Source organism: Photinus pyralis, unplaced genomic scaffold (assembly GCF_008802855.1).
Source record: "Photinus pyralis isolate 1611_PpyrPB1 unplaced genomic scaffold, Ppyr1.3 Ppyr1.4_LG1, whole genome shotgun sequence".
Lineage (NCBI taxonomy): Eukaryota > Metazoa > Arthropoda > Insecta > Coleoptera > Lampyridae > Photinus > Photinus pyralis.
The window spans coordinates 45,680,496-45,706,615 of record NW_022170249.1 but is presented as its reverse complement, the minus strand read 5'-3'; the positions used below and the strand labels follow the sequence as shown (position 1 = coordinate 45,706,615).

The 26,120-nt window shown below is 37.0% G+C and overlaps 5 protein-coding genes across 8 annotated transcripts; 2 read left to right on the top strand and 3 right to left on the bottom strand.

The window, feature by feature from the left end:
* Positions 1-1,421: 1,421 nt before the first annotated feature.
* Positions 1,422-5,189, top strand: LOC116181301. Of its 2 annotated transcripts, XM_031501622.1 has the most exons (6): positions 1,422-1,540; positions 3,035-3,977; positions 4,026-4,127; positions 4,183-4,320; positions 4,665-4,908; positions 4,966-5,189. In XM_031501622.1, the coding sequence occupies exons 2-6, from the start codon at positions 3,053-3,055 to the stop codon at positions 5,063-5,065; spliced, it is 1,509 nt and encodes a 502-aa protein (XP_031357482.1). In that variant the 5' UTR covers positions 1,422-1,540; positions 3,035-3,052; the 3' UTR covers positions 5,066-5,189. The 2 variants fall into 2 exon arrangements, with proteins under 2 accessions (XP_031357482.1, XP_031357489.1); XM_031501629.1 differs by lacking the exon at positions 1,422-1,540 and having other exon boundaries at positions 2,940-3,977.
* A 1,528-nt stretch (positions 5,190-6,717) lies between these two features.
* LOC116159617 lies at positions 6,718-10,293 on the bottom strand. 2 transcript variants are annotated; one of them, XM_031472640.1, is made up of 6 exons: positions 9,897-10,039; positions 9,065-9,840; positions 8,915-9,016; positions 7,597-7,734; positions 7,123-7,366; positions 6,718-7,073 (listed from the first exon to the last, which is right to left on the bottom strand). In XM_031472640.1, the coding sequence occupies exons 1-6, from the start codon at positions 9,905-9,907 to the stop codon at positions 6,965-6,967; spliced, it is 1,380 nt and encodes a 459-aa protein (XP_031328500.1). In that variant the 5' UTR covers positions 9,908-10,039; the 3' UTR covers positions 6,718-6,964. The 2 variants fall into 2 exon arrangements, with proteins under 2 accessions (XP_031328500.1, XP_031328499.1); XM_031472639.1 differs by having other exon boundaries at positions 6,800-7,073; positions 9,065-10,293.
* Positions 10,294-15,533: 5,240 nt separating this feature from the next.
* Positions 15,534-16,787, top strand: LOC116175558. The gene is made up of 2 exons (XM_031493734.1): positions 15,534-15,748; positions 15,794-16,787. Exons 1-2 carry the CDS (start codon positions 15,598-15,600, stop codon positions 16,726-16,728), a joined length of 1,086 nt encoding a protein of 361 aa, XP_031349594.1. The 5' UTR covers positions 15,534-15,597; the 3' UTR covers positions 16,729-16,787.
* A 1,375-nt stretch (positions 16,788-18,162) lies between these two features.
* LOC116175548 (integrator complex subunit 14) lies at positions 18,163-25,390 on the bottom strand. Of its 2 annotated transcripts, XM_031493725.1 has the most exons (7): positions 25,351-25,390; positions 25,108-25,297; positions 22,118-22,288; positions 19,342-19,513; positions 19,099-19,292; positions 18,464-19,048; positions 18,163-18,420 (listed from the first exon to the last, which is right to left on the bottom strand). In XM_031493725.1, the coding sequence occupies exons 2-7, from the start codon at positions 25,264-25,266 to the stop codon at positions 18,199-18,201; spliced, it is 1,503 nt and encodes a 500-aa protein (XP_031349585.1). In that variant the 5' UTR covers positions 25,267-25,297; positions 25,351-25,390; the 3' UTR covers positions 18,163-18,198. The 2 variants fall into 2 exon arrangements, with proteins under 2 accessions (XP_031349585.1, XP_031349577.1); XM_031493717.1 differs by having other exon boundaries at positions 25,108-25,374.
* LOC116175538 (dnaJ homolog subfamily C member 2) lies at positions 22,306-24,584 on the bottom strand. Its single transcript, XM_031493705.1, has 2 exons — positions 24,480-24,584; positions 22,306-24,424 (listed from the first exon to the last, which is right to left on the bottom strand). Exon 2 carries the CDS (start codon positions 24,362-24,364, stop codon positions 22,502-22,504), a length of 1,863 nt encoding a protein of 620 aa, XP_031349565.1. The 5' UTR covers positions 24,365-24,424; positions 24,480-24,584; the 3' UTR covers positions 22,306-22,501.
* Positions 25,391-26,120: the final 730 nt, after the last annotated feature.

Sequence of the window (26,120 nt, the reverse complement as noted above, 5' to 3'; positions counted from 1 at the left end):
CCCCAGGTAGGGGTGGCGTAAATGTTATGGAGCGATTTTCTGGTAATCTCGAACCAGACTCTCCACAACTATAGCATTTCTTAATCATGTGCAAAGATAAGTATAATTCTCCTCCTCTAGGGTGGTTTACGAATGTCAGCATGCACTAGATCCAGTAGCAATCAATACCACCCTTGAGCTCGTAAGAGTTCCTGGAACGAAAGAAAACCGACGAGTTAGCCCTGCTGCCCTCAAAACAAGTGTTTTATGGTTCAGAGCCGGCTCTCCCGCTTAGCCTATCGCCTTCAGAGGACGCTGGCCCTGGTCACTATAAACAAAACAGGCACATGCACCTCATGGTTTTGGTAGAATTACTATCATGTAGAGGATGTTACATAGACGATAAGACGGCACACCACATACTTTGTGAATGTCCCCGCGAGTCCAGTACGACGATCTATGTTGGGAGTAAAAGGAGGAAAGGAGCTTTGTCAAGTACTAATTAACGAATATGAAAACAACCCCGTAAAGCGGGTCGCTAAAATGTATAAATTTCCCTGAAATACGAAGTATGCACTATATCACTGATAAAGCTGCATACAAAGATGTTATAATGCGGCTCTCCAAGTTGTATTTTTTTTCAAAGTGGCCCTTGGGCCACTTGAAATTGGACAACCCTGATTTACATAAAATGAAAAGAGATTTATAGAAATTAGATCTAAGTCCAGTGCAGTTTAAATGTTTGGTGTGGAATATTTAATAGTGTGATTAGGTACTGCACCTTTCATGTATCAAGGACATCCATATCCTGAAAGGTGCCTCAATTTCTTACAACCCGAGTTAGAAAATTTTCTGGATGGAATTCCCTTAATCAGATCGAATCGATTTATTTTATTTATTTTCTCAGGCAAATATTTCCAGATGATGGTGAGTTGGTTACTTTGGTCTGCGATATCTCCGGATCTAACACCGTTAGATCTTTACTTTTGGAGTTACGTTAAATATCAGGTGACAATCACTCCTAGAAGACTTGTTTAATCGTAATTCAAGTACGGTATATTTACTAGTATTAATATTAATTGGTTTAAAGTTTAAACTTTGAGCTCTGTCCCACTAGCTATAATTGGTGGAATACTAACCTACTACATTAATAATAAATAAGCATTTTGCCGTGTATTGCGTTCGTACTTTACCTAACAAGACAAGATCAGCGTCCAAATCCGTGCCCTGATTTAACTCAAAAAGTCCAGATTCTGTGTATATGAGTCTGTGTTTTACCTGCTGGCCGAAAGGAACATTTCTTACGAATTGTTGATTTCAAGTTTATTCTCAAATGAATTAGGTATGCAATTGTTGATTTAATCAGTTAAAAGGGTTCGTGGGAATCAAACGTGTAGAAAAATACGTTTTAAACGCAAAAATACAGTATAGTGTTGTCACAGTCATGCAGTTACATATGTTATGAGTTGACGACAGGCAACTTCGTAGTTTTAAAATTTTAATTTTCAGTTATTTTGGCGAAAAATAAAATGACTTGTTAACTCGGACCAGTCAAAGAAAGGTAATGATATTTAATTCACCTATTTGAAAATGCATGCTGTGGTAACCTCATACTTTTGCATTCACTCATGAGAATGACTTAAGTGTAATAATCTAACACAGAAAAGTAAAACTAAAAACAACGCTAATCAACTAGTTATTTGATGTTAATTTTTTAGCTTTTAAAGATCACGTGGCCGTAGTCATTATTTTGATCGACTCCAAACTTTATTTTTGCGGATTATGGAATGGGATACACGTGTGCCAACTAAAATTGACAACATAATTATTGAATTGGGCACATTAAAGTATCCATTATTTAAATTAATAGATATATAAACGCAAGCATATTAAAGAAAAAATAATCAAAAATCTGACCCACTCCACTGAGGATTATTACCTTAAAACTTTCATTGATTCTAATTGAATCTTAAAAAAAACTCTTTAATCGTCAAGATCAACTCAGATGTTTGTTTTTCTACACTGAAGCTTTAGATTTGGATTCACCAGAAACATAATTAGCTTAAAACGTATGTACCAGTATTGCCAGTATTTTTTTAAATCGGTAGTTTGGTCCGACCATTCTGGATCGCGATAGGAGGATGGACAGAGTCTTTATGATATACATGTTATACATAAGAACTTTTCTTGCACTGGGCGTTAGTTCTACCAATTCTGATCGGAATACAGTAGGAAGTTTGCCTACTGGTTAGGTGATATGGACGTTCAGTGCCTCTTCCTTCCATTGTTTCGATTCATCCGTGTAGATGAATATGTCTGGTTGGGATGCCACTGAACTCTTTTCAAAAAATGTTGCATATGTTCCATTCAAAATTAACTATGTATTTAAATATAAGCTCAGTTCATTAATAATAGGTGGCGCATGGGCAAAGCTAATGCATTTCTAAGCAGTTTTTAGGAATGCACGTTTTAAAATTTGACGATTCCAAAATTACAGAATGTAAAAAATCGAAAAATACCCATCCTTCTGGAAACTCTTGGGTTCATAACTTCCAAACTTACCTAATAATCCAGTGGCCAACAAAAGTTAAAGTTTAATCAATTGTTTAACATCAGGTAAAGCATAAAGGCTCACTTAAACCGAGGCGGACGACCCGTTACCGCATTCCCGCGTAGGCAATTAAATATCTCGAAAAATCTCAGATAATCCCAAATCCTTTTGCTTTTTGCGTCGGTCGGACCGACACTCAAGCACAACGAAACCAAAAGTATAATAATTGCTATTGCTCAGCATACTAATAAAAATAAATCCCTGTAATGTATTACGTGATACATCTGTCCAAACAAATAATAATTACATATACGGTTCATTCGTCTTTGTTTACTACCTATAAATGAAAAAAAATAATAGGTTTAATGTCAAGTTGCTAGCTGAATTAAATAGATTGCAAATCCATCGACACGTTCACTTGATATTGCTAATACAAAAAAGCAATTATTACCTCTACGTCATTCATTGTTACAGTTTAATATACGTTATAAAACATTATTTTAGTATATCGATTTCGATGGAATGGCAACGGAAGAAAATCATGAACAATCGAAAAAGCGAATTGGAAATGCCAAGGCGAGAATGATCGATGTGAAAGAAAAACTCTTGCACCTTAAGAAAATAGTTACCATTGAGCCTTTGGTTTGTCTACTTGTTCTAGCCAGGATAATGAGCGGACCCGCCCTTACGAATTTGCATTTTGAAAAAGCGTGTAAGGTGAATGCGAAATATAACGATACCATTTGTGAAGCAATTCTCTCGGGAACATATCGGGAACAGAACTTCACAGAAGAAAACAACGTTGTTCAATCCTACATAACTCAAGTGCGTTCATGGGATGTGCCAGTGTCAAGCGTTCTTCCTGTCATAATTATAATGTTCGTGGGTGCCTACAGCGATCGCCATAAAATTCGAAAGCCCTTCATACTAATGCCGTTAATCGGCGATGCAGTAGGATTCATTGGGAGTGCCATCAATGTTTGGTACATGTACGAATGGCCTTTGGAAATTCAGGTAATATCCGATAAAGTGATCCCCTCGATGTTTGGTTCGGAAAGAATGACCTCAACTATTGGATACGCATATATTGCCGACATTAGTACACCAAAAATGCGACTCATTAGGTTGACTACGATACCGATCGCCCTAACGATCTTGACGCCAATATTCCAAGCAGTAAGTGGACTTTTGTTTCGTAAAGTGGGCTACTTTACGATATTTGGTATAAGTTTGTGTATGTCTGTCACTGCCTTCGTGTATGGTGTTTGCGTGGTAAAGGAATCTGTTACAACTCAACAGAGCAAAAAGAAGTTAATCCAAGACGTTTGCAATTTGGAGCACGTTACGGATACGTTTAAGCTCTTGGTGCGGAAGAAGAATAATGTTGACCATGCGAATTTTATAATGTTACTACTGATTTGCTTTTTGCATGCAATGATATATTCAGGTTGATATGGAAGAATTTCAAAATAGATCTTTATCTTGCAATTTCCAGGTGAGCAAAGCGCGTTCTTCTTATTTGTACAACAAGCTTATCAATGGACCGTAGTGGAGTACAGCTATTTTACGACTGGGAATACAGTGCTGAAATTTATAGGTTGATGACACCCACTTTCAAAAATGTATTGTGATACTAATCTTTATGCTTTCAGCTCTGTCGGTTGCGGTACCATTATTTGTAAAGGTGTTCAAACTTCACGATATTGCAATAATAATTATCGCTTATGTGGATTCTATATTGTCGAGTGCCATTTTCGTCATCGTTCAGTCGCCTGTTGGCATTTACATTGGTAAATTTAGTATATTACTCAAATAGAAAGAAAACGAGCGAAAAAGTGAATACATAATCAATGTCTCAGAGCACGATTGTAAATGTCTAATTTACTGTTATCATTGTATACCATTTCCACTGTACTTAATAGACATGTATTTAATGCAAATAGCTACTACACCATATAATGAAACTTCACATTAAATTACCTTCATCTTGCAAATGTTCACATTTTGTTCTCATGTTGTATAAGGTAACCTTGTCAAATTGAATTGATGGTAAAAGAGTGGATTTGCTACTAGCTCAAAGGGGGTAATTGTTATTTATTCATGGCAAATCTAAATTACAACCTTTTCTGTTTAGGTCAGGCATGCTCAATTTTAAAACCAACGGGCTACCCTGCCACTCGCTCTCTCCTAACTAAGGTTGTTTCCGCCAATGATGTGGCCAAAGCAGTTTCCCTAAGCACAATCGTTCAAGCGATTGCTGCAGCAGTTGCGGCACAAGTTTATCACCAAGGAATATACGAGCATACACGGACCACATTCCCACAGGCGTTTCTACTGTTTGGCATCGGAGTACACTTACTGGAAATACCGATCCTGTTGTAAGCATCAACCTGGACTTGTTGGGGATATTTATTATTCTAGTGTTAAACTTGCAGGTTTATGCTTTGGAGAGAAAAGAACAATAGCAATCGTTCTGGTAATGCTGTTTCTCATGTCGGATTAGAAGAGCAAATAACGCAAGAAGTCCATTTATGAACGATTGAAAAATTGACTTCTTTCTCCATCAAAACTTACAATTAAATACGAACGTATGGATCGCATACGTTAGTAAATCTAAATTGTGAACAAAATTTCTGGCTAAATTATTATTTATTAACAATTTGGTTCTCTCAGTAACACCTCTCCCGCTCCGAATACTTTCCATGCACCTCCCTCTTTGAATTCTTCTACATTGAACTTCCTTAGATCTCCTCTTTCCAGACCCATCGTATGCAGACACTCATGTCACGCCCCCACTCCTCGGTTTTTCATTCTCTTCACACCCCTTCGGATTTTCTCACCAAGGAAGCGAGATACTCGAGAATTCCTCCCAATTTTCGTCTCAATTAACGGCGTGCCTCCAAATCTTAAAAGCGTTACAGTGTCGGAGATTTGCATTGGCAGTCTGTTATTTTTTGTAAGGAATAATATCTATTATTTTCTGACGTCAATATTAACATTTATAAGACAAATAACATTGCAGTGGAATATGAACAAATAGCAAAAACGGAACGGATTATGTGACGAAACTAAAAAAGGCGAATAACGAGAAAAATCCTGAAAATGTCGTAGAAACCGGCACAGTAGAAAAAATCGTTTTAAGTCTACGAAACTGAGGAAGAAATGAGGAATTCAACGAAGAAAACGATGCGATGCTTAGGAAAGGGAAAAAGGTAAGACATCGAAGAATCGGTCGTGTAAACCGAGGGATTGAAGAGCAGCTCTATTTATTCGTAATTAACAGAGCATCCCCAAAATCGTATAGAAGCGGCGATCGTTCGGAGGATTTCCTTCCAAAATCTATTACATTATTGCTTCGACAAATAATCCCCAAGAGCCTGAAGAAGCCGGATAATAAAGTAAAGCAATAGAATCCGATGGAACCTAGAGAGACAAAAATAATTGATAGTCAAGAAACCCGAACTTGTTGAAAAAACAATCAAAGCCTAAATAACAAATGTTGGAATAGAAGCTGAGAAAAAATCGGAAACGTCGAGGGAGAACGAGGAATATTTGAAAAGTCAAATAAGTTAAAGGCTCAAAATGCGATAAGTCATTCAGTGAATTAATGTATGGAGTGAAAGATCAAAGGAGCAGAGAAAGGATACGCCAGCGAGCAAGTCGACGAGATTTGAATTGTTTAATTATTCGAAGAATCTGAAGAATCCGAGAAATTATATGGAACAGGAAGTCGACAAATTTAATGTAAGCGAAAGGAACTGATGGAGAAGGATAGTGGAATAAACCCAAGCAGGGATAAAACTTTAGGAACCAGGAAGATATGTGAAAATCCATTGTAAAAGAAGGAACTAAGAATTAAAAGAAATTTGAAAACGATGGTAACTAATTAATTGCGTAGTTTCCATTAAGGGGAAATGTGGGAGAGGGGTTCATCCGTTTAGTCGAAAATGAGACTACAAGACAAGACAAGGTTAACGTTGATAGAATTCTTCGCCTTTATATATCAACACTTTTCGTTCAACATTGGCACGATGGATTGCGGTTCCAGGTTTTCTTCCAAATAGTACATAATGTCCAATATCAAGAAATCTGTTCGGCCTTCTACCGGACTTTTCACCAAATAGAGTTCAATTATCACACTCCATCAACGTTTAAAATATTGCTATGGAAAAGAAATACTGACAATCTTCTTTCTCTTTGCATTTATTAAAATTTTCCTTCGATAATCGGGTCATCATTGTTATGATAGGTAACAAAGACAAGATAAAGTGATCGTCATAAATTCCGTATTTAGTAATATATAACGAATAAATAAAAAGTGTAGTAAAAAATTAAAAATTTAAACAGAAACTTAAATGGTAACTAACTTTAGAACACACTGTTATTGAGCTTCTCAACTTAGTACTAGTTAATAACCACCCTATATTTTTAGATTTACATATGTGTAGTTTCTATAATAACAATATCTTTAGACTTTTCTGAATCTCCCACGCCGTTGCTTTGAGCGGGGACTCGCCTCTTCCTCTCTCTTAGGTACAGCCACCTAAAACACGTTGCACTTAGCTTGTTAGCGATTTTTTCAGTATACTTACAGAAGGATTACAATTCCCACCGCGTATAATCCAATGCCTAAAAAGAAAAATGCTTGAGGGTAGTCGTCTATAGTATAACTGTATAGGCCTTCGTTATACAGTGGAACACATATCATGGGAGATATCGCCTCGACTATGGCAAATAGTGATTGGGCTTTTCCAAGATCATCCTCGGAAACAATCTTAGTCGCCTGGGATCTGATAGAAATTGTCGCCACGCCTATTATAATGCTAACCGCAATGCCTAAAAAACGAAGAAGAATAATTATAATAATTATTATCATATCTTTTTCACAATTGGAACGCTGGTGGTGGGTTTGTAGAGGTTTATGTAAAATTGTACCTACATCAATATTAACAATTAACTTTAAATTCTACTCAATCAAGCAACAGCAACAATGTTAGAACAATTCAAATGCTCTGTTTGACTAAGAAAGAATCACCTGCGTTGATTTGGCTTAGACTGTAACTTACCAGCATATAATCCTGTGGTGGAGAGCACGGTAGCAAAAACGAAATTTGCAATAATTTTGTCCAGAAAAGATATCACAGTTATTACCAAATCATTCAGTTTCAATACCGTTGTAAATATTGGGAGCGCCACAACGGTTCCTAGAAAATTTAGGAGATATTATCAGTGCATTAAAGGATATTTCAAGAAAATATTCTAAAGTAATACAAGAGACTGGGCAAATAAAGTAAGTGTATCTAAAAGTAGCCAAAAGCACCCCAAGAATCAGAATCTGATTTTTCTCAACTCTTGTGGTGTTGCCCGTTGCCGTTTATCGTAATATGGTAACCATGGAAAACGCTAAGTAGTAGGTACAATTTTTATTTTACTGAATATTCCTGCCCAAAAATAAAAATATTTACAAATTATGTACATAAAATAATTGTATTAAGGAATAATAGCTTTGTATGTAGACTGTGATAATAGTAAACATGTGCAGTTCTACGGGGGCACCAAATACAACAACCTTTGTTATCAACAAGGCCGTAGCCAGCCTTTACCTCAAGGAAGGGCAGAGAAAATCTATAAAAGGGCAAATTATTTTTTATCGAAAGGAATTATCTAGCGAATTGCTTTCTACAAACTATAACTTCCCTTCGCGACTCCTTTCCGAGATCAATGGTGAGGGGGAGGGGAGTTTTATTTATACGGGGAAAAGTCAGCAAGAGATTTCGTAAAAAATAGAAGATTACAGTGGCTAGAACAATTGGGGAGAATGGACGATGGAAGAAATGTTAAACAGGTGGCCTGGAGGGTGCCAGAAGGAAAAAGGGAGAGAGGAAGACCGAGGACTAGATAGATACAAGCTGTGGAGAAATAATTGGAAGGAACTAGCAAGAGACAAGAAATCGTGTCTGAGAGTGCACAGTGTTCAGCTTTTACTATTAGCCTGGTTTAGTTTATTTTATTTGAAAGATATGTTGGGGTTCTATGCTATTATTTATTTAAGTTTAAGAAATGAATGAGTTGTAAGTTTAAGTGGTACTGTATTAATTTAGCTCAAGACCTAAAATGGTCTGTTTAATCTACAATATAATATAATATTTTTCAAAATTTTGAAATGATACGTTTATACCGTTAGCCATTTTTATTGATTGTTACGGGTTCCCTTAGTTATTATGGATATAATACACAAAACAAAATCTCCATGAATCCATGGCGTATCTACTATTTAAAATCAGTAAAACATGTTTATTGACTTTTATGACTAAAAATTTAAACTTTAGGCTACTCGTAGTACTTTAGAATATTTTTAATATAATAATAAAACATAAAATTTACCCACTAAATGAATAATTGTGTTAAAGGTGAGCAAGTAGCTAAATTCTACAACGGTCCACTCGTATACTGTTTGAGTGAACAAGAAAAAAACAGATCCTTCTCCTAAAAATAAGTCTCACTGTAAATCCGAGTGTTAAGAAACTTTCTTACCGTTTATTACTCCAGCATAGATGAATAGAATAACCATTATCAAGAGAATTCCGACGCGTTCATTGCCTTCCGTCTTCTTGATCAGCACTTTAAATGTTTCTATGGCATGATGAGGATCAAAGATATCCTTGATCAAGCTTTTCTTATCTTCCAATCCGACCGGCTGCTTTGGTTCTTTAATCCAAAATAACCCATATGCGAAACCTATAACGTAGAAGATTGCACCTATTATTAAAATACCGATATATCCAATGGCGCTAAACAGAATGCCACTAAATGACTGAACGATCGGCGTCCAAACGTTCAACACAATTTGCACGACGCCCACGCGCAACGTTCGCATTTCCAAAGTGCTCACATCGGCAATGTATGCAAACGCAGCCATGATGATCATCGTCGGACCTCCTAGGAATGACGGCACAACAGTTTGTGCAAAACCTTGAAATTCCAAAGGCAACTCGCGCATAAAGATGACACACAAGATACATCCGGCTACTGCGAAGAATTCTCCAAATATCGGAAGAAGCAAAAAGGGTTTCCTAATTTTATGACGGTCGCTGTATGACCCCAAAAATAGCACCAGTATAATGGGCATGACACTCTGCAGAGGACTTTGCCAAGAGTGCATCTGAACGATATGCTGTTGGACCAATCTGTTTTCCTCTGTCAAATTGTTCTCCTTAAACGTACCGCTTAGAATAGAATCACAAACCGTATCATTATATCCTTCGTTCGCCTTGCATGCTTTTTCGAGCTCTAAGTTTGTTAAAGCTGGACTGCAGAGAATTGAAGCCATTAAGTAACAGCAAAGTAGAGGCTCTATCGTAATTACTTCGCCAACATAAGTTAAGCGTTGTTTCCATCTTGCTATACTAAATATTCCTTTTCCGGCTTTCACACGGTCGCCGTCTTCCTGACTTATATTCTGCGAAGAGTTCGTAACCAATTCCAACGTGGAAGCCATCACCTTCGTTTTCGAGAATCTGCACTACATTTTAATTAACAAAACGCAATTCTTATTGATGCACTACCACACAATCTCAACACGAATGAAGTACTATACAAAATAATGATGAGTAAACCTGTTTTGGGTATCTCAGTGGCCTTTAAAAAATGATGTGGAAGCTGTTTAGCAGGTGCGTTAAGAATGCGGGGTTAACTTTTTTTAAATTTTATATAATTTATGACAGAAGTCAAAGGTAACGGATTTTTCTGGGATGGTATTTGAGAAATTTAGACTTACAACGTTTATATAAAACATTCATAAATATCAATTGATGCTAGTTGTTCATTTAAAATCAAACCGACAATTAGGTTGCTATTTTTACAAGCCAAATACAATTAATTGTAATTGTCTTGGCCTTGTACGGATGCATCTTATTCTTCGCGTTGATTTTGGTGAGAACTGACTTCCCACAATAAACAGGTATACCTGAGGATCTGTTAGATTACGTAACGTAAAATTCCAGCATTTAAAGAATCAATTTGTATAATAAAATCTTTAAAAATAGATAGATTGCTAAATTTCTTCAACTTCGTACTTCATTGTTAGCCAAGGCCGGAATGTTCGCATGCTGAGATTAATTTTCAGTTAGATCTATTTTTTTCCTTAAGTACCTACTTACAATTTAATGCTATATCATACTTTCAAATTTGGTACCCTGCAATGACGAGGATAACCTTATTTGGATAACTCATAGTAACGTTTTTACAGTTAGTTCAACATACAACATACCTACACTGACAATAATGGTCCAAGTAAACTGTAATGCTACAATTAATTCACTTGCTACCACTGAACAATATATTAGTTAGCACGACGTAATTGCTACAAATAATATTAAGTTCATAAAACATGCTTTTAAGGACAAGTTCCTTGATTGATAGCCAATAATAAACAATGTAGGTATATTTTACACAATTTTTATGTAGTTATAGCTTTTTGGTTAGCTATCTCAAGTAAATAAGGACGATTAAATTATTTTCACTTATGATAAGTAAACGTTTTCTTGTCATTATAAGTGATTATTATCCTTTAATTAAATAATAGAAAAATTATTAGCGAGTAGTGACTGAAAAGCAAAGAGTACGCCTTTTCTTGAAGATCTGAACTTACTCCTCTCTCCTAAATTTTGTAACTTATTGTGCACTATTTAATGTGTAGAAGACGCACACAAAATTATAAAATTTTGAAGTGGTGTATATGTTGGGGTGTATTATATTATGAAACTAAGAAGATATTGAATTTAAAAAAAATCCTTCCGAGGGCTGTTAAAAAAATTTTTCTTCCCTCAATTATTAACATTGACTGGCTATTATGAATAATCGCCGCATTAATTACTTTGACTGTAACATATACCGGGTGGTCCAAAATGACTGCAGACAGTTTGAATTTGGCGCTTGCAATTTTAGTGTTGTTTTACTTAAGGGGTTGGCGGTCATGGTTTTCCCCCACAAATCATACTAACTACAATTCATTGGCGTAGGTTTTTTTACGTGTGCTTTAATTTTCTTGTCTCTACCTCTACCACGAACCTTGCATTTTAAAAGAAATAGTTCTTTTCTGAGCTCCTGCAAGTGCAACATTTTGCAAAGGTACGTACATACGTAAGATAAAACACTTTATAAGGATGATATAACCCCAGCTGATAGTTAGAATCGAGAATGGCTTTTACCCCTGAACATGATACGTTCATATTAATGGGGCACGGTCGTAACGCAACACGTTTATAAGATGGTACATGGTCATATTCCACTAGGTCCGGTTTTCAACAATTTAACAAAGAATATCCTGCCACCACTTCAGTTATAAAATCTGCGTTAGCCGTTAGCGAACGTTTTGAGAATAAGAAGTGTATCTGTAAGGCGTCCGTTAATTCGACAACGTATGGAGCAGACCCCTAAGAAATTAATTGGCAAACTATCGAGTGAGGCTGGTAGGTGTAATTTAATAGAAACGATAACATCTTTATTTGTTATCATTACAGGCTTATCTAATGGTGCGTGGCACAGAATTTTGCACAAAGATCTCAAAATGTACTTATTCCTTTAAAAGTTCGTCTGTCCAACAACTACATGCAGGAAATTATGAAAGTAGACGCAACTATTTTCGCTGGTTTAATAATTGTTTAAACAACAAGGAAGTTTTAAATCTAACTTGTATGAGTGACGAAGCGTGGGTCCATTTATCAAGATGTTAATACTCAAAAGTTAGGCTTTAGGCACGTGGATGTGGGCAACCGAACCCCCATCATTTTTAAGAAACCAACTTATTGCGTCCTTTGAAGAGTGGTATTTGGATTGGCATGGTTAAGAGACGTATCATAGGTCTGTGGGAATCCTTTATGTCCAACGTTGAATTATTATGATAGATTTTTATTTATCATTATCGTCATCGTGGAAACAATGACAGTTACTGGCGGACCGAATGGTCGCCACAATACTCCCCCTCCTCCCCGCTAAAAATATACTGACCCCATTCGACCGACGGCGGTAGCGATCCTACAATTTCAATATACACATGTTGAAAACGCTCAAATGGAAGGTCAAATTTGTCTAAGATTGCTCTATTGTGTTTGTGCACTTTGGCTTGCTGGCATGGTATGCAATGCTTAACAAAATTGGCTATGTCCTTCCGCATGGAAGGCCAGAAGAATCGCTGACGGATCAATTTCTGCGTACCTCGAGTTCCGGCTTCCGGGATGGATGAGTTCATTTTATTGAAGCACGATTTCCGCAACGAATTTGTTACGAAAGGTCGCATTTTGCCAGTGGATACTTCACAGACCAATTCGAGACTCGAGTCGAAGTGTTTCAATCGAAGCAGTTTGAAGCTGGCGTTCTCGACACAGAGCAATTGTTGTAATTCAAGATCCAATATTTGATCGGCGGCGATCGCTGAAAAGTTGAATGATGGAGATCTGCGCCACCCGACGCCGCCGCGTTGGATCGGTGTGATGACTCATCTTTCCAAACGCACCAAACAGTGGTTTGCGGTCAGTAAGCACAGTGAATGGTTGGTTGGCCCTCTAAATAATGATCGAAATGACGGATAACCCACCAAATTGCCAATAGTTCCTTATAAATGTCATATCGGTATTCGGATGGTTCATGCTTTTTTGAGTAAAACGCAAGAGATTAGATGATGCCGTCCACTACCTAGTCTCCAATTGCGGCATCGCTTGCATCCGTTTCAAGAACAAGGTGTGCATTTTCCTTCGGGTGTGCTAACATTGTTGACTCGGCGAGGAGTCTTTTCGCCACTTCGAACGGCGCACGGGTGAGTTGCATTCAAAGAATTTTTGTTTTATGATCTTTTACGGTGCCAACGATGAGGTTGTTCAGCGCGTCTTGGCAGTGAGCTGCACCAGGAATAAAACGCCAAGAAAACGACGCAGTTCCTTCACAACAGTGGGCAATGGGATATTGTTGATCGCTTGGACCATTCCGCTGCCGGATGACGATGTCAGCTGTGGCCCAAAACAAAATTTAACAGATGATTGTCCAAAACGGCACTGCCGATTGGAGACGCATTGACACCAAACGCAAATGTTAAAGATGCTCTTCGAGCGAGCGAGCGATGACACCACTAAGGTATCAACGATATAAGCGAACGAAAAATTGAGATCCGCCAACAGTCCATTTATCATACGTTGGAACGTCTGGCTTGCGTTGCGTAACTCGAATGTCATATCTGGGAATTCATATAACCCAAATGGGGTTACGATTGCGGTTTTTGGAATATCCACGCTTGATTCAGGATCGTAAAGTGTGTTTTTCCGCGAAGCTTCCATTGCACGTCGTGAAGAGGATACGCATCTGGAACTGTTGCCGCGTTCAACCTGCGGTAATCACCACAGGGTTGCCAATTACCATACTCTTCCACTGCTTGTACTGCGTGTTATATGTCTTCGGCTCCGATTTTGATCCCGCTTGTAATCTTTTGAATTATTGTTTAGTACGTCATTATGATTAGACACCGATTTTCTTTTGTACCTACAGCGTCTGATCAACTGACCGTTTTGTACCTTGTTGGTTTCATATGACGTCTCATGCTGCGGTGGTATACCTAAAGTTATGGTTTGTTGTGGTTTTCAAAGGTTTCTACTATCTGATCTAGCAGCTTCTAGAGCAATTACCTTACCTTCGTAATGACACCTTCAAATTCTGTAAATTAGAGCTGTAAGATTTATTCAGTAATCCATTGATCCCGAAGTCCACGAATAAATTGCGCCCTAAGGAAAGAATCTGCTGTTGATACCCGTCTCGTACATTCGCATTTTGTTATAAACTCGCCACGTACCTAATAAACATCTTCGTAAATCAGCAACAAATTCTGCAATTGAATCACCTTGTTTTTGGTAAGTCGAAAAGAAATAATGCTATGGAAAAGAAATATTGACAAACTTCTTTCTCTTTGCATTTATTAAAATGTTCCTTCTATAGAATTCTCCAAATATCGGCAGAAGCAAAAAGGGTTTTCGAATTTTATGACGGTCGCTGTATGACCCCAAAAATAGCACCAGTATTATAATTGTCTTTTTTTAACTTTTAATTCATGGCAGAAGTCAAAGGTTACAGACTTTTCTTGAATGGTATTTGTTTATTTGTTTGGCCAGACCGTATTTCAAGATATTAGACTTATAGATCGAGAGATAACGACAGACTTTGTGCGATGATTAGTAAACGTCTGTCACCGCAATTTTCTCTGTACATCGGCATCGGTTAGAACTAGCGTATAAACGTATATCATACGTATGTTGAGCAGTCGAATCTAATTTTTCAAATTTTTTAGAACACAAACAAAAGTTTATTGTGTGATGAAGAAGTTGGTCCCACACCCATGACTTGTTTTTAAGAAAATGCAATATGATCGTTAGTAGTTCATTCAAGCAGCAAAAATTTGGAACTACCGGACCGTTTGTATAAGGTAACTCTCCTCTATTCACTGGATTACCTAATATTAGAATTTGAGGATATCTAATAATGACACTGGTAAATTATTAATTTTGAAGATTGTTTCTCAATCACAACCAAATTTTAAGCCGTGCAAGTAATCATAGTTTGAAGTTTTTTGGTAAAAAATTAATTGACTGGAGAGTGGATGAACGTTATAAAATACAAAGCGATCTAATCTCCAGATTTAAAAGCTATTTCCGCTCAATTTTACATCTGGAATTTAACGAATAAATATTGTACTTGCTTACTCTGCGTGCCATTAATCTTTTTTTTTGCAATTAACATTTGTGATTTGAAAGACATTATAGACACATTGAATAAGTATTATATTTAATGTGGGTGGTAGGTAAGGCAGAGTATCTATTTATTATGCATATTGCATCGAAGCGACATGAAACGATTTTTTATTTCTAAGAATAACATTCGCTTGAAGTGTCTGGGCATTGCACTCTATATTAAATGCTGGTTATTTCCTTTTTGTTAAATCCAACCACATGTCCCTTCTTAAAAGAACCTGCAGTCGCTCTTGACACAGCCTCGTTTTAAAATGATTTCCCTTACAACCACGCTCTTGTATGAAGATGGAAAATTTTACCGAAAGTAATTCAGGTGAAGAAAGTGCAACATTATCTCTTTGGATTATAATTTCGTATTATTGCTTCGTGCTTATTGGTTTAATACTAAATGTGTGTATTTCGATTTGTTTGATACAACGAAAGGAACGAGGTAAGCACAATGCTAAGTGAACTCAATTTAAACGCTTCCTTTTAGGCATCTTTTCTCTAATTTTACATTTAACTATTGTGGATTGTTTGTCTACATTTGTTGCCGTTATTGAAATATGGATTATAAACAACCACTCTTGGGTGTTACCGTCAAAGCTTTGTCGATTTTTTTCCGGTAGCGAAGTGTTGATCAATACCTTTGTCTTGTACGAAACAATTTGCATAAACTTTCACATTACGTCGACATTGAACTTGTATTTGCAAGAAATTCGGAACGACGGTAAAAGTCCCATTTCTCTCAGTGAAGAAGAGGATTCTGATCAATTTCTGGTTTCTCACGAGGAAGAGCATTACAACCGTAACGTCGTGATTGACTATAGACGAAAAAAAACCGACATAGCTATACTGGTTCCTTTATTTTTAGTTTGGTTTGTGGGTTTATCGGTAAGCATACCACAGCTCACACTGTCAACGCCGGTAACTGTTGAAAATAGCGTTGTGCTTTGTACAATATTTGATACATTTCACAAAAGATTATTACAAAATTTGTCAGTGGCCTTTAGAATCATAATTCCACTGCCACTATTGTTCTTATCTCTCGTAATTTTGATAACTAGATCGTATCAAAGCATGCACCTAAAAAATGTTGGCCAAAATTTGCTAGCGCGCAAAACGAAAAAAGTGCAGTCTATGCTAGTTTTGGGAACAGTTTTGACCATACTGTATGTTACAGTTTCCCTCCAAAGACAGATTCTTGCTATATTACATTTCATAGCACAAGAAATTAACGCTGCTGGCTCTCTTAGTAATTTTAAGATACCGCCGTTGCAAAATGTGACGTGTTCAAATTTGACAAATTTACTATCCGCAATGGCTCATTACGCTTGCAGCACGTTGCGTCCAATTATTTATATACTTGTCCTTCCGGAATTAAGATACATGTTTAGATTTAGTGAAAAATTAAAATGTTATAAAAAATAAACACTTAGGTATTTTGCATACCCAATAACCTACCCCTAAGACCACTTTTGTACTTATTTTCTCTATATTGTAACAGGTAGTTATAACATGGTTGCACCGACTATCCAAATGGCAAATTAAAATAATTAAAACTTGGCACTGATCCGTTGATGGGTGAATTGCTTCAACCTTGAAATAATATTTTAGAAGGGCACCTGAGTGTCTAGTCATTTCTAATAGCTTCCAAGGGCTTCATCATCATCAAGCTTCTAGAATCTTAAGATTCCCTTCTCTCGCAAGAGTCAAGCCATGAAAAGCTCTAAATCTCTAATAGTGTCAAACGCCTCCGGAGGTTATAACAGTATTCCAAAGGGTTTTAAAGCCTTTAAAAAGCATGATGTCTCTAGAAACCTTCTTTAGCTGGATTATGAGATCTTCAAGAACCTTTCAACATACTTAAAAGTGTTTAAGATGCTGTAACGGTAGTTTTAAATTTGATTTATTTTTTCGAATTTTATAGATAGCTAAAATTGATTTTTTTTATTTTAAGGGTGAGAGCAGGTTAGGCATTAGACTGGGTGACGAAATTTAATGGGTCGATTTTTCAATAAATTATATTAGTGAAATTTCAAGAATAAATCAGGAACCATTTGGCGAAATTGCAGATTGCCCTTTCGGTGTCAATTAATTTCTGTTGAGCATTGTTTTCATAATGGCTTCCAAATGTCTGGAGAGGAGATGTCTCTGTAACTCTTACCTGACCTTATTAGACTTTGAGATTCATTTTTATTTGTTTGTTTCTTTGATTTGCACGGGGTAAAGCAATACGGCTCTGCAGTCTTATATTTAACGTCAGCCACTGCAATAACACACCTTTACTACAGCATCCTCAAATCATATATAGAAGAAAGATCATTCCAAGTTAAGTATGGAGAAGCGGTCTCGGAACAATATCCTATCAAATCCAGCGTCCCCAGGGAAGCGTCATGGGACCGGTCTTATGTGTTTTGTACACAGCCGATACACCTACTATCGTCCCCACCATGGGATGCACCTTGTCGTGGTGGTGGGGCTTAGTAGTCACAATTTCGTGGTGAAGCCAAGCATCCTAGGCGGATAATTATTCAACTCCATGGTTTTTATCCATCGAAAAGTTTGTTGCGTTCTACCGAATTTCAGTAAATCTGGTTCAAAGGATGCCGTATCATTTAAATTTTCATGGAGTAAAGAAATCCGAAAGGATTTTCGACGATCACTCCTATCCAACCTAAAACCTACGCGAGCACTTTTGAAAAAAATCAAATACCTAATTGAAATACAGCCTTCTTGAAATATGGCTTTATCATTCCGAAAAATGTGCCTTATGAACACAGACTTTTGTTTATTGCTTACCTTAGAACTTTCTAATGAAGAGTTTCGATGTGCCAAAGGTCATATATAAAGATAAACACAAAAATTATTGAAGGCATGTAATTCAAAATATAAAAATAATTACGAACTATTATAATTAGTATGTAAAGGCAATATAACAAATTTAATGTCTTTGTTTTGCGTTTTGCGAAGCACCTCGGCAGCGTGAGTGAGCTGCAACGCACAATCAGGATGAGCACTACCAGGTAACTGCGTACATTCCTGTTCAAAAATGTATGCCAACCCGTTGAGCAAATCCAGAAAACCGAGCGAAATAGCAGCTTTTCTCAACCGATTTAATTCCTAAAATTTTGATCAGAATTTGCGAATTAATGAATCACGCTACCTTGTAAAATTGTTGAGTTTTCTCCGGTAGTTTACGCGCGTGCCTTAAGATTTTCTGTATATCGGATTGAAGTCCGGATTGTCTTATCCACACAACTCCGTTTTGGGAATAGCTGCGTTTTTCAGAAGGTCGAACGGGAAAGCTTCCAATTTGATCAGGAGGTAGGTTGTCGGTCGAGTCGAGATGGCACAAATCACCCAACCATGGTATTGCATCTGACCCTGGAGTCAGTACAGTTAGCATAAGATTTGATTTCTTTTTAGAGTCGGCCCACGAGTAAATAAAACCAAACCAATTATCACCAACGGTAACCAACGCGCTCATATTTTCAACTTTCAGTGCGCCGTGTAGCAAAACACAAAACGATGGATTTTTTCCATCCTCCGTTGTATCGTCGTCTGATGTCAAGTCAATTTCCATACTTAACGGCACATTCTCTTTACCAAGGTTGTTGGTGGGAAGTATTAGGTGCCGACTAATAGCCATGGGTGACCCAACATCCGATATCGGTATAAATCCACAAACTTCAATTAATTCTGATAACACATACGTTTGAGAGTCAAAGTCTGTAACCTTTATATACGGCTACAAAAAGATACGATCAAATTTCTACATTTTCTCCAAACCATACATACTATTGGTGCAGGTGATAACATAATTCGAGACTCCAAATTGCCACATTTCAATGTTCCTCGAAACGAGGTGTACATCTCCTCCGCCAATTTTTGAAACATGGTAACCACGCTGGCCTCACTTAAACCGCCTTCAGGAATCAGTAGAGAACCGTTATACCCAGCCATGTCCACCAATCTTTGATACAATGGTTTAGCTACAGAGCAATTGTGTGGACTACGTTATTATAAGAGGTATATACTTACACTTCATTAAATTCGGATCATCGGGTGGCGCAATACAAACTACGTGCAGCTTGGCTGGGAAAGAAAACGGTAATGGAAACGGATTTGACACGTTGCGATGATTTAATGTGGAAAATGATTCGGAAAGCGACATTGGGCCAATGCCGGCGTTTCCATCTGTTATGAGCACGATCTAAAATAATGTCTAATAATGTCAAAGACTTCAAGATAACCGCAAAAATGCAAAATAGACGTTGGAAGGAGTCAGAATCGTACAACCAAACTAAGCTGTTTCCTTTTAGCGAAATCTCATATTTCCATCCGTCTGTCCTCTAGACTTCGAACTCGTCAGCTTGTAGTGTGCGAGTTCTACATTCTCCATAATATAGAGGAGATTAATAAAGCTGGACTCGTAACTCTGAGTTAGAACTAGGAATTCTGATTTGTGCCTAAGAACAAAGAGGGTTACTCTTTGCTAAGAGTTTCTAACTTGGGAATGTTAAACTGTAACACGGAATTTCGTTTTTTCCGCTTTAAGGTTGCTGTTCTACATTTTAAAAGGTGAAAATGTTGTAGACGGCGTGTTATCTCGTACACAATTGGCATGTCTTTTTAATAGCTACAGTTGACAGTAAAAAAAACTTATGGAAAGTAACACATCGTTGGAAAGGTCGTCCACTCCTGAAAACGAAACCACAGTTTTTTTAGGTTTGACTCGTGATACGGTTTCGCCCTTTTGTCTCCGGTCAGCAAGACAAAAATCACTTCCAAAAAAATATAATAAGAAATGGCATTTATCTCCTTCTCATTTAAAAGACGCGCATACGTGACCGTGGAAATGGCTGATGAGTACAAAAACCGTGATTTTTTATAAATAATTATTTTAGGCAGAGTGGAAAAAATTCACCATTTCCAAAGTTCATTCATCTTACATCCACCCTGATTATTTATTGTTGGTTTGGTTTTCCCCTATAATATTAACCGCAAACAATACAAACTAATTACATTTTATAACGTACCTATATATTAACCGCACGCTAAATTTTTGTAAAAGAAACTTTTACTATATTTTAGATGCTTTATGGATCAACGTTATGCGAAAAGAAAGTACCGCGCCACGCAAAATCCAGACCCAGTGCAGTTATCAAAATCAAGTTTTTTAACAAGGCACATGCCAGATAAATTTTGGAAAACAAGGGCAAATTTTAAATTCTCCAAACGGAGCCATCTGGCGGAAAATGAACAAACAAAAGAACTAACAAAATCTAAATATATCTTAAGGAAACTGTTTTTTATATGACCAACGCTGTATAATTAAAATTGAAGAACCCTAAAACTGTGTTTCGATACCTTGTATATTTTTCCCGTAATCGACCGTTTCCAGACTTATCGGCGACTCTGTACATGGGAAATATGCTCCTTTAGTGAATAAAGTTCCTTTTATATACAGCAAATGATATAGACCCATTACACTCAGGATTTGCCTAAATAAGGCATCGACGTTACATAATATGTTCACCAATAACAACAACTCGTTCGGTTTAATATACAGGATGTAGCATCTAAGACTCCTCGGATCATAATTCCTTTACCATAAAAAAACCGACAAAGTCTTAGAGTAAAATTGTACACAATAACCATCGCCATGTTTTTAAAATATTTTTGATCGCGAAGGGCGTATCATACTTGCGTTTTTTTTAATGGAATACCCCATATTTTATTGCAGATTTTGAAAAGTACTTAATTTTTTATGCAACATGTTATACCCTTAACTTTAACGATTATGCAACTTTTTTCCTTCAAAATTTCCCGTTTTTCGAAATTTTTTGAGAGAAACTAAATCGCGCTGGTGCGGCGGTTATGTTTTGAATTGAAGGATAGCTCTTCCATTGTCACCTAATTTTTTTACATTTAATCGGAAAAATTAAATTTTTGATTGACATTCGCCAAATGTCGTATTTTTTAATTTCAAATGGCACCCCCCTAAACAAATTTTAGCTCTGGACAACCGAAACTACAACATTTCCACTGATACTAACTAAAGCACACTTTCCATAAGACAATTGCAGAGAAAAAACAAGTTGAACGCCAATTTGTAGAAACACGCTTTTTTTCGAATTTTAATAATAATAAATGATCAATATGCAAGGACTTATCCAAGTACACGAATCATACTATTACGCCATCATAGAGTTTCATTTCCGTTACTTTCCTATTGTAACTTAGGTCATAACTCTGCGTTGTTTACAACTAACGTTAGGGGGCCCCGCCATAGATTTTTTGATTACGTGCCAGTATTTAATTTGAAATTTTATATTTAAGCTTTTGGAGGGAATTGTCATTTTCAAACGTTGCGGTGTTACACTATTTAAAAAATTTAAGTTTTTGGATTCAAAACTGTGACATTTGGTATGAATTTCTGAACACTACAAATTTTACGTAAGGTCTGTACTTATACATTTCAAACCTTGTGATTAATATTAAGTCCATACAATACATTAAACTTTGCATAACAAATAATTAATACATTTGATTCAGGTTTAATTCTGACCTTGGTGTTAACAAAAGTGATTGGAAAGCCTCACACTATCCAATCTTAAATTGGGTCACGCATGCGCACTCCATATTTAATATTGTTGCGTTGTGATTTCATTGAAAGTATTGTACTTACCTGTACGTATCTACACGGCCTGTGCCGAGACCTTATACCCTCACACAGCCAGAGAGTTATTTTTACTATTAAGTAATCATTTAGAGAATAAAGCAAAATTTATTGTGAATTTGGCCACTCCATTACCTGACAAGCGCTGTTATTTCCCCATTCCCCAAGAACAAGCTGATTAACACCATGTAATGCCGATTCAATAGCAGTTTTATCATGATCTTCCAACTTTTGTAGCTCCAATTTAATCGCATTGTAATCTCTGGTAAAAGCGCATCGTTCTTCATACAATGAAGAAAATGCAGCCTAGAACAAAAAGACAATTTTCAAGGCGCAACTATTTTAATAGAGAAAATAGCTCGAAGAATTTACATTCAGTCAAATACTTTTCAAAATGGTGTCTACCTGCGTTTTACAATGATTTCACCAGTTAAGTATGTTTCTAATTACACTTACTTACATACACATCATGAAAATCAAGAAAATGTAAAATTTCATAAATTACAAACTTATAAATAGTTATTTGGAAGCTACTGCAGCCTGTGCGGCCTTTTTCGCCTTTATTATTTCCACTAACTCTTTATAACGCTTCATACAATCCTTCTTGGAACGATTAGGAATGCACTCCGCAATCCGGTCCCACCGGTCCCCTGTTGTTGCGGGAAACGTCTTGAGCGCCTGCTCCAAAAGTTGCTGCTCGGTCGCTGTCCACACCTGCTCGGTCCCCAATCCGTTCTCGACAGTTTTCAATTTGACTGGCCTCTTTACCTCCGCCTCATCGGTCTTTTTACTAATCTCCGACTCGTCAACCGTCTGTATTGAACGTTTGTCCTTCTCGAAGTTGTTGAAGGCTTGCTTGTTGGCGGCCTCCTTGAGATCGCTCTTGGAGAAGTCGGTGTTTTGTAGATCTTTCGCTTTTGCGAGCACGTCTTTGGAGTTGTACTTCATCACGTTGTCGGGGAATGAGCCGTGTTGGTTGATGAAGTTGGCCACAACCTCCCACCTTTGGTTCGTACCGGCTGGGAAGAGATTAACGGCCTTTATGAGTAGCTGAACATTGTCTTGAGACCATTCTGTTTTTATTTTGACATTGTTTTTCATGTTTTTGATGGCGTCATTAGTTTTTTGGGACATGGACTCCATTGCTGCTCGTCGGTCTGCTTCAGCTCTTGCTTGGCACTGGTTTTTCATTTTCAAAAAGGAATTATGGCCGTTATTTTGCAATTTCTTGTTCAATTCTTCTAATTCGGTTAAGTTGAGCATTTCACAGATCTGATCCACCGCCTGCATGTGAATTAATCTCTCGTTATCGTCTTTAGCGTAGTAATTATTACTCTTGCATGCATCTCTGAACATTTTCTTCTCTTTCTTAATAGCCCTCTTCTGCGCCTCACGTTCTTGGCGAATTTGCTCCAATTTAGCACGCTCCGCCGCGTCCGCCTTCTCTTTGGCCAGCTCCACTTCTCTCTGAATACGCTCTTCCTCCTCCTTTTTCGCTTGGGCAGCAGACTGCTTCGCTCGCTTAGCTGCCAATTTTCTTTCTTTGTCCTCCTGCTTAAACTTGGCAATTCGAGGGTCGGCACCATAAGCCAAGTCTACCAAACTACGTATTCTAGCCATCTCTTCCTTTTTCTTTCGTTGCCTTTCTGCCCTATTTATTTTCTCACACATTCTTCGTTCATCCCGATCCTGACACTTCTCCTTATCCTCCTCGTCCTCATAAGAATACTCGCGCCACGATTTAAAGTCATACCAAAATGAGTAAAATTTATCCACATACTCTCTAGTTGAATTTGAGTCGCCTAATTTGAACACAGGTTGTCTTTCGGACCAACGCGAATTAAGATCGAAGTAATAACCGAAAACCTTATAGAAATCTTGCTTTAACTCTGACCCAGATGGTAAGGTATCATCAAATTCGGGATCAACAGAATCATATGCTCGTCTCCTACTTAATGTTCCTAACGTTTCGTACGCCATAGTTATACACGTAAAATAATCATCATCCGGCCTAATTTCCTCCCCTAATGCCTTGCGTTTGTCGGGGTGATGCTTAAGTACCATTTTTCTGTAAGCTGTCCTAATTATATCATCAGATGCGTCAAAACGAAGATTTTTTATGCCCAAAACGCGGTAATGATCTTGTTTCTTCCATTCTTTAGGGTCTAAGCTCCGTAAATACTTGACATTATCTTCAAAAATTGCGGCATTGTTGGCATCGACCTCCGGTGTTTCCGTATCCTCTGGCTTTTCAATTTCGCATTCCTGAACTTGGTGTGACACAAAGGACAGTTTTGGAAGGCCATCAATTAATTCGCATACAAAGCGGTATCTTACCGCAATAACATCACAGAGGTTATCTGAGGGTATGTTTGTTCCCATTCTTAAAGTGTACTAATCATTAAAATTCTACATGTAATTCTTCGAGATTTAATATTATTTCTAAAACAATGCGTGTTTTAATTAGTTATAAATATAATTTGAAAAGAATACTAACTGGCTATCACATGGCAAACGTCAGATTTTTATTGACAGAAGTGAAAAGAAAGTGGATACGAGACCGGTACTCATACGTCATGGAAAAATTGTGCCTAAAGGTACAGTCAGTTGAAATATACAGGTACAAATTTAAAACTTTATATAAATAACTGACCCGTCCTAATAATAAAAATACAGGCATAATAAATCTGTGAGTAACACCCTTGTATAATTTGACACCAAAAAAAACCGTCGTCTATTTAAAATCTAAATGTTACACATAACGCTTGTTCATTGGTCTCCGTAGCACGCTGTAGCAATGCACCAAAAAATTACTCACTTTAACTAAAGCAGCTCTTAGGAGACCAACGTACAAGCCTATAATCAAAAAAGCGTTTTCTGGCAACGACCATACAAAAGAGGACAACTTCATGCTAAAATTACATGTAACGTATAATGGAACATTGATATTTCCTCCTCTTACACAGCATTTGGCCAAATTACTTACACTCTGTTACCATAAAAAAACATTACATACCACAACAAATCATTAGGCTATTTGTAATACACGACCAATAAATGGCAGATAGACATCGGTGCTATATTAATGTAAGTGTGCAATTTACAATTAGACAAAAGAATCTCACCAGTGCAATAAATTCTAATCTCGAGTGAACACTTAAGCAATCCAAAAATGCGTTTATTCCTTGAATTGCTAAATACTTTCTCGAAATTTCAACGTTTTCGGAGATTTGGACTGGTCGTACCATAGATAATGAAACGTCCAATAGTAGTACTGTAGGCATATTGCTTATGAAATTCCAAGCTTAGTAAACACTACGATTACAAGTGTTTATACTTATTTAAAGTTTCATAATTAATAGGAATACTTCGTTTGAGGTTATATTTTTAAAATCGGGTGTGTATCACAGGACACAGATCAGTAATGGTTGTGTGTACTGTACAGTTTACTTATAGTTGTTACACAGAGCGTTCGTCATACAGCACGATTGACCACCGCAAAACGGCAAAACTAGTGGTTTGGTTGAGTACATTCATAAGTTTATTGTTAGTTTCCGATTCAGTTTACTGCAATTGGTGGATTCCCCTGCAGTCAGAATATGTTGATATTTTTATACCTCCTTTTGGAAGGGATAGATAGTTCGCGTTGATAATAATGTATTGTTTAGTGTTTACTAGGTATATCAACAATGCAATTCGGCAAGTCAACTTTGGATTTCAACTTCATTTATATATTATTTACACGATCCGTCAACAAATTGACACGAACGATAAGTAATTTTTTCCTTTAATTCTTTGGTTCTTTAAATTCTAGAATTTCTTCTATTCCTTTTAATTCTTTGCATTATACTTGCTTCAGATCTTTCTGAATTCGATTTTTTCAATTTTTAGCATTTTTCCGATTCTTCTAAATCTTCAAATTATTTTCTGAATCTTTTTAGACTCAATTTTTCAAATTCATGCACCAGAAACTATTGGGCGGTGCACAGGTTCCGTGTTATTTTGATCTGGAAGGTGTTTTCAAATTTGGTACCAGACCCACGCCAAGAAAAAACTGTGAAGACGTGGAAAACCTGCGTCAGAAATTGAGTACCTTCCATGATAAAGTCCACCATAATATGCAGTTAGCTAACGATAT

Coding starts and splice junctions, on each gene's coding strand:
- LOC116181301 (XM_031501622.1), top strand. CDS start 3,053: ATGGCAACGGAAGAAAATCATGAACAATCGAAAAAGCGAATTGGAAAT. Junction 3,978..4,025: donor GCATGCAATGATATATTCAG/GTTGATATGGAA, acceptor TGCAATTTCCAG/GTGAGCAAAGCGCGTTCTTC. Junction 4,321..4,664: donor GCCTGTTGGCATTTACATTG/GTAAATTTAGTA, acceptor TTTTCTGTTTAG/GTCAGGCATGCTCAATTTTA.
- LOC116175558 (XM_031493734.1), top strand. CDS start 15,598: ATGAAGATGGAAAATTTTACCGAAAGTAATTCAGGTGAAGAAAGTGCA. Junction 15,749..15,793: donor GATACAACGAAAGGAACGAG/GTAAGCACAATG, acceptor GCTTCCTTTTAG/GCATCTTTTCTCTAATTTTA.
- LOC116175538 (XM_031493705.1), bottom strand. CDS start 24,364: ATGGGAACAAACATACCCTCAGATAACCTCTGTGATGTTATTGCGGTA.
- LOC116175548 (XM_031493725.1), bottom strand. CDS start 25,266: ATGCCTACAGTACTACTATTGGACGTTTCATTATCTATGGTACGACCA. Junction 19,293..19,341: donor TGATCCGAATTTAATGAAGT/GTAAGTATATAC, acceptor ATTGCTCTGTAG/CTAAACCATTGTATCAAAGA. Junction 19,049..19,098: donor TGTTATCACCTGCACCAATA/GTATGTATGGTT, acceptor ATCTTTTTGTAG/CCGTATATAAAGGTTACAGA.
- LOC116159617 (XM_031472639.1), bottom strand. CDS start 10,028: ATGGCTTCCACGTTGGAATTGGTTACGAACTCTTCGCAGAATATAAGT. Junction 7,367..7,596: donor CACCACAGGATTATATGCTG/GTAAGTTACAGT, acceptor TTCGTTTTTTAG/GCATTGCGGTTAGCATTATA. Junction 7,074..7,122: donor GTGGGAATTGTAATCCTTCT/GTAAGTATACTG, acceptor AACGTGTTTTAG/GTGGCTGTACCTAAGAGAGA.